The sequence below is a fragment of the Lipotes vexillifer genome, unplaced genomic scaffold (assembly GCF_000442215.2).
Source record: "Lipotes vexillifer unplaced genomic scaffold, Lipotes_vexillifer_v1.1 scaffold382, whole genome shotgun sequence".
In the NCBI taxonomy this organism is placed as follows: Eukaryota; Metazoa; Chordata; class Mammalia; order Artiodactyla; family Lipotidae; genus Lipotes; species Lipotes vexillifer.
In genome coordinates, this window is record NW_006780611.1 from 5,144,329 (window position 1) to 5,151,028 (window position 6,700).

The 6,700-nt window shown below is 52.7% G+C and overlaps 1 protein-coding gene across 1 annotated transcript; it reads left to right on the forward strand.

The window, feature by feature from the left end:
* Nucleotides 1-4,165: 4,165 nt before the first annotated feature.
* On the forward strand, nucleotides 4,166-4,930 carry RTL6 (retrotransposon Gag like 6). Its single transcript, XM_007453924.1, has one exon. It carries the CDS (start codon nucleotides 4,189-4,191, stop codon nucleotides 4,906-4,908), a length of 720 nt encoding a protein of 239 aa, XP_007453986.1. The 5' UTR covers nucleotides 4,166-4,188; the 3' UTR covers nucleotides 4,909-4,930.
* The last annotated feature ends 1,770 nt before the right edge of the window (nucleotides 4,931-6,700 follow it).

Consider the following 6,700-nt stretch of genomic DNA (forward strand, 5'->3'; position numbering starts at 1 on the left):
CCTACATTTTTGAAAGAGAGTTTTGCTGGGTAAAGCATTCTTCATTGATAGTCCTTTTCTTTCAGCACTTTAAATCTATCTTCCCACTGCCTTCTGGCTCCCATGTTTTCTGACGAGGAACAAGCTGTTAATTTTATTGATGACACCTTATATAGATCACTTTCTTCTCTCTTGCTGCTTTTGAAATTTTCTGTCTTTGACTTTCAAGAGTGTGATGATGATGTGTCTAGGTGTTTGAGTGTATCCTACTTGGAGTTTGTTGAGCTTCTTGGATGTGCAGATTAATGTATGTCATCAAATTTGGGGAAATTTTTTGATTTCTCTGATACCATCCCTGGCAGGGGGTGGGGTGGGGAACCTCATTTTAGCTTGGCAACGGTGGAAGTCTAGGCTCCCTACTTAGCCTTTGCTGGCATGAATAGTGATGGGGCCACTGATTTTTCTGCAGCATTTGGCTGGAGTAGAGTGGTTATTGTCTAAGTATTCCATCTTCATAGGCTATCTCTTTCCTCATTCTTTGGCTTGAGAGGGCAGGCGTTTTGGAGGAGCTTTTTTTTTCTTTGTATGCCTCTTCCAGGTTGCCAGCTTCTTTGGCTGCAAATCTGAGCTATATGATACCAAAGAATATCCAAGGAACCCACCACTGTGTCATTCCTTGGATACCGAGCAACCTAGCCAGTCTGCCTTTTTTCTTCCACCTTTTTGAGTCTTTTTTTTTTTTTTTCTTTTTAGTTGTTTTCAGTTGTGCTTTGCTGAAAGAATAGGGAAGCATGAAACTACTCCATCTTCCCAGAAATGGAAATTGACTATATTTCTTTTTAGAAGGTACTTTTTCATAGCCACCTTATCTTGTTACATTTCTGCTTCCCCCACCCCCATTGTCTGTTCTTTTCACAAATGTTATTCCTTCATTAGTCTCATTGAGCATCCTAAATATGTTTTACTTAAAGTCTTTTTTTATCAGACTCTGTTCTATTATTTTAATTTCATCTGGAGTTAATTCATATTGTGATTATTGATTTTGGTGGCCATTATTCTTAGCATTAGATGTCTTCATGGGCTTCAGAGTTTTGATTTTTAGGCTCAGTTTTGGGTAAAAGGGTATCTTTCACTTTCTTTCCCTCTTTGTGTACTCAACCACCCTCCATCTCGGGGCCCCTTCTCCCCCCTGGTCTAGCAGTTTGGGGTCACTCCAGTGATGCCTGGTCTGCAGTACAGAAACGTGTTTTATATTGATGGTTCACAATTCCTGGCCCTCTGGGGTCTACTTGTCAACCATGGGGCGTGAGATTAATGATATTGGATGTTCTCCCTTGTCCTAGGGCCACACCTTCACAGAAGGTGTTGCCCCATGGAATGGTTGAAGAGATTTTTCAGACTCCTCTTTGACATAGGGGTGAACACTCTCTCCCCTCATTTCAAATAGGAATCCTGGCTCTGTTTCCAGCCTTGTGTCCTCATTATGCCTTGGGATCCAGAGTCCAGCAAGCCCGTGGCTTTGTCCATACTTAGCAGTTAGTGTTTCTGGACCACAGTGGAGTTTATATTGCTTTTGAGCCCAGCCAGATCCTCTCAACACTTTATTGTATAGTTTATTGTCGTGTGTTTGCGGCAGAGAGCAGCACCTCACAGCCTGAATCATAGTATTATCTGGATCTGAAGCCAAATACTCTGTTTTTCTTATTTTAATATTTATTTTCATCTTTATTTAGCTCTATTTTATGCAATGCCACTTTGTATCCTCTTTGAGATATTAGGTGAAATACAAATAAATTATATATTTCTTCAAGTGTATGTTTCATCATTTCTCAAATCAAGGCGCACCTTATATTAAATGCATCTGAGAATTTAAGATGTATGGTGTCAAGCACACCTGGAAATGCAGCAGACACTTCACTCATATGCACAGCATCCAGTAACCTGTGGAGGTGCAATCCAGGCACTGAGGGCAGAAAAACCGGTGGGGTGACTCACAGGAATGGATTCCTCTGTGTGTTTGGAAAAAGTGGGAGGGGTAGAGGGGTACAGGACAACTTCTGCATTTGAAGTCACCGACCTCAGTCAAGATGAATGCAGCTCCTGCCCCCTCGGGAGGTGGGAGAACTCACAGAAGCAGTTTAAGGAAACATTGTCTCCTTTCTTTCCCCTCTCGCTTCATGTACTAGACATTTTCAGCTGGTCGCAAAAGGTGCACTTTTTGTCACACTGGGGTACACACAGTTGTGGGCACAGCTAGACTATCTCTTCCAAGTACTGACACCCTCATGTTCCAACTCCCATTTTATAGAAGCAAAAACTGTAAAGGCATGAGTGAAGCCGACTCTGCCCAGGCCTGCCAGAGGGGTGCAAGTGGCTGCCAGCAGTCCAGCCTCCTTGAAGACGGTGTCCTCGAAAGACTGGCAACGGTGGGCGTCTTTTCTCTCCATCCATGCTCCATCCTGGAACTGACCATTTAGAAGTATCTCAGCAAGGTCAAGTGGGAAAGCCATCCAGATCCTGAGTCAAATAGCTCATACACTTTGGCCCCGTAATTTCACTCCTGGGCAATTACCCTGGCAAAGCTGGCAGAGGAAGGGGCTGGGATTCATACACAAGTGAGGTTTATAAAACTTCCACATGTAAAATAAGATGGAGCTCTATCAGAAGGGGCATATTAAATAAACTGCGCACACGATTTCATTGGAACATAGGCAGTAATTGAAAACTATGCTTTTGAAATAGCTTTAATGGAAAATGCTCAAATTCAGTGTGCTATTAAGGTCGCAAAACATGTCATAAGGTACAATAATTAATATTTATTTATTTATTTAATTATTTGTGGCCGCGCCATGCAGCTTGTGGAATCTTAATCGCCCCACCAGGGATCCAACCCGTGCCTCCTGCAGTGAAAGCATGGAGTCCTAACCACTGGACCGCCAGGGAATTCCCAATAATTAATGTTTTGTAATAGAATATATCATAGAAAAGTGACTGGATGGAAGTAGAGAAATATCACTATTTGTTCTCGCAGGTGGAGGGACTCTGAATATAAAGTTTTTCAAAAAAGACTTCTCGGATATCAAAATTTTCTACAGTGAATATACACTACATTGAACTTGTACTGAAGTTACAGTATGTAAAGCAAACTTCGTTAAAAAAAAATTACAACCTATACAAAAAGAGCTTTACTAGCAGCCTTAGAAAGAATTTAAAAGAAAGGAAAACACCTATCATAATAATAAAATCAGTCATCACTGATTGGCTGCTGAGGACGGGCACAGAGCCATTGCCCGGGAGGCGGGGGCTGGGCACGCCATTTCCGGGGTGGGGCCTCGGGCGCGCGCGAGCCGGTGGTCTCCATGGCAACCAGCGGGGCCCAAGCGAGGCGAGCCTGGAACCGCCACCGCCGCCGCGCAGGCCCCGCCCGCACCCCGGCCGCTCAGCCACCAGCCCTCAGCCGCGACCCCGGGCCCGGTCCCAGCTCGGCTTGTGCTCCCGCCAAAGGCTGCCCGCGCCTGCCTCCTGCCGCCGCCGCCCCGGCCTGACCTGACCGGGAAGCAGTTCCGGCGGGCCGCCGCCGCCGCCGTGACTCATCTGCCTGCCCGCATTCCCTGATCGGGCCATCTTGGTCGCGGCCGGCGCGGCAGACAGAGCCGCGGAGGAAGCCGCGGAGACCCAGGTACGCGCCCGCCGCCCGCCCCAGGCCCCGGCGCCGCCGCGGGTGCATCGGCCCTTTGTTCTGCCCCAGGTGGGCGCCGGGCCCAGCGTAGGGAGGGGGCCTCGGCGGGGGCGCCCGCCTCGCCGCCCGCTCTTTGCTCCTCCCACGCCGCGTCCCTTACTTCTAACCCCCGTTTCCGCAGTCGAAACCGTTTTTAAACCATGTTTTCATCCTTCAGGGCCCAGAACAAGTCCACCCTCCTGTGCAGCCCGCCATGGCCTTGTGAGGGCGGCGATCAAGGAGCCACATCCGGAGCTGGGGATCCCCAAGGGTCTGCACCCCCTGCCTGGTCTGGCTGTGCTCATCTCTCGGGCCGTCTGCCCTGCCTTCTTGTTTGGGCTTCTCAGCCACGCTGTGTCTTGAACCCTAGCCTTTCCTTGATTTCTCGCTGGGTCTACCCAATTTTAGCATTACAGGTGCTCAGGTTCTGGGATACCAAACCCCCTTCTCCCGCTTCATCAGTCTGAGCCTTTGGCCGACCTCTGGCCACCATGGTTCAACCCCAGACCGCAAGAGCTGAAACCCCAGCCTCTGCAGCTTCTACCAATGACCAAATGGATGACGTCATCGACACCCTGACCTCCCTGCGCCTCACCAACTCCGCGCTGAGGCGGGAGGCCTCGACCCTGCGTGCAGAGAAGGCCAACCTCACCAACATGCTGGAGAGCGTGATGGCGGAGCTGACCTTGTTACGCACCCGGGCTCGGATTCCCGGGGCGCTGCAGATCACCCCACCCATCTCGGCCATTACCTCCAATGGGACCCGACCGATGACAACGCCTCCAACTTCTCTGCCCGAGCCCTTTTCCGGAGACCCTGGCCAGCTGGCGGGGTTCTTGATGCAGATGGACAGATTCATGATCTTCCAGGCCTCGCGCTTCCCCGGAGAGGCTGAGCGAGTGGCGTTCCTCGTGTCCCGGCTGACCGGGGAGGCGGAGAAGTGGGCGATCCCCCACATGCAACCCGACAGCCCCTTGCGAAACAACTATCAGGGATTCCTGGCCGAGTTGCGGAGAACCTACAAGTCTCCGCTGCGGCACGCCCGGCGCGCCCAGATCAGAAAGACTTCGGCCTCGAATCGAGCCGTGCGGGAACGGCAGTCGCTCTGCCGCCAGCTGGCTGCCACGGGCACGGTGCCCTGCCCTGTGCATCCAGCCTCCAATGGGACCAGTCCAGCCCCGGCCCTGCCCACCAGAGCTCGGAACCTTTAGGAATCGGCCACCACCGTGGTCCGTCTGCCGCCACCCAGGTAGCATACCCCTTTTGCTGCGTAGAGGTGTCCGTACCACAGCATCGCCCTTGTTTGAAGACATCCCTTCCCGCCTCTCTCGTTCCATAAGGACATCTGTCATTGCTCCTGGGCGCCCTGTGACCCACCTTGCTTCCTGGTATCGCGTGCTAGCTTGGGACCTCCATTGCATGTTTCCCTTCTCTCGCTTGCAATTCCAGCTCTTCTAGTGACCACAGCTCTGCTGCTGGGTCACGCTGACCCCGCAACACACTTTGGACCATTGGGGCTGACCTTTCCCAGCCTGACCAGGTTCACAGACGCTCGTCTTCCACCCTCTGCAGGCCCCACGGCAGCTCCCCACCTGGTTGCCCTGTTCTCAGTAGTGAGCTTGCTGATGACAGAAAGAAGCCCTTTTGGCCAGGCGGGTGGCTTGATGGGGGTACCTGGAGAGGAGAGCCTGGCATCCTGCCCGTAGGTGATTGCCAGCCCTGCCAGGGCCCAGTGTAGCAGGCAGGGGCCTCGTCTCTGCTGTCAGTGGCCAAGGATCACAGCTGGGAGTGTGGTTCCAGCGTTTCCGGGGGGCCAGCTTCACTCTGCACATGAGTATGCAGTCATTGTGCCCCATTGCTGCCACTGGGAAAGACTGCTAATGCGGCCTTAGGGGGGAGCCCCCGCAGGCTGCACCCCCATCAATGCCTGGCTTTAGCTGCCAGTGTTCTGATAGCACCAGGACTGGGGGGAATCCGGAACTCGCCTGCTAGGAAGGTCGTTGTGACTTGGGATCACTGGGCATTTCCATCAAGCCTCCACAGGCAGCACATACGTGTCCATCCCTGCCTGAGACCCCCGGCAGGCTGAGGGTGGGACCTAGAGGCTCACTTAGCTGCCCTGGACCCCCTGTGGGAATCAGCGGTGGTGTCCCCACTGTGGGAATCAGCAGCCTCCCCTCCTCTTTGCCCCCTGGCACTTGGTGGTGCGCTTGTCTAGCTTGAGACCTGTTCCCTTCTCCCTGCAGGGGACATGTGGCCTTCACCTCAGCCCCTTGAGCCACACATACGGTCTCTAGGTCTCCAAAGCCTCTGTGTAGCGTGTCCTCCCCAGGCCTGGGCTGTCCATCAGATGTCTAGCCTTTGTCCCAGAAAACATGGACTCAGGGCTGGAGAGCCAACTCCTCTGGGATGCATCACTGACCCCTTAAGGAGAGAGGGTGTCTGCCTCTGCAGCCCCGGCCAAGGCCTTGCTGGCATTTGCAAAGGAAAAGGGCCGTGGACTGCCTCGGTCCTCATGCGGTGACAGTGCGGAGCTGGTGCCCGTGTTCTGATTCTGAGGGACAAACCTGGGCCTCTTAGTGGTGGGTGAACTTCACGGGGGACGCCCAGAATCACTTTCTTAATGAGACTTGGCCAAGCCCTTTGGACTGTGGTGCTCCCACCATATTTCAATGCCAAATGAACCGCATTTCCATGACCACCCGGGCGGTGGGAGATGGGCTGCCTTACCTTGGGTTCATCTGCCCCTGTTCTGCTGGTCCTGGCCTGACTGCAGGAGGACAGCCTCTGTGCACCCCTGCAGGCCTACGTCTTGGGACCCCCAGAGGTTGGCTCCTAGGGCCCATCCCCTCTTCCTAAGAGTTTCGATGATGCAGGGGAAAGTGACTGCGCTCCTGAAGCAACCACCGCCTATAAGGTCAAGGGTGATCAGTGGTTGCTGGGGTTCGTGGACCACTGCTGCCCACTCATCATAAACTCTGTTAGCCCAGTTGCCCTGCTGAA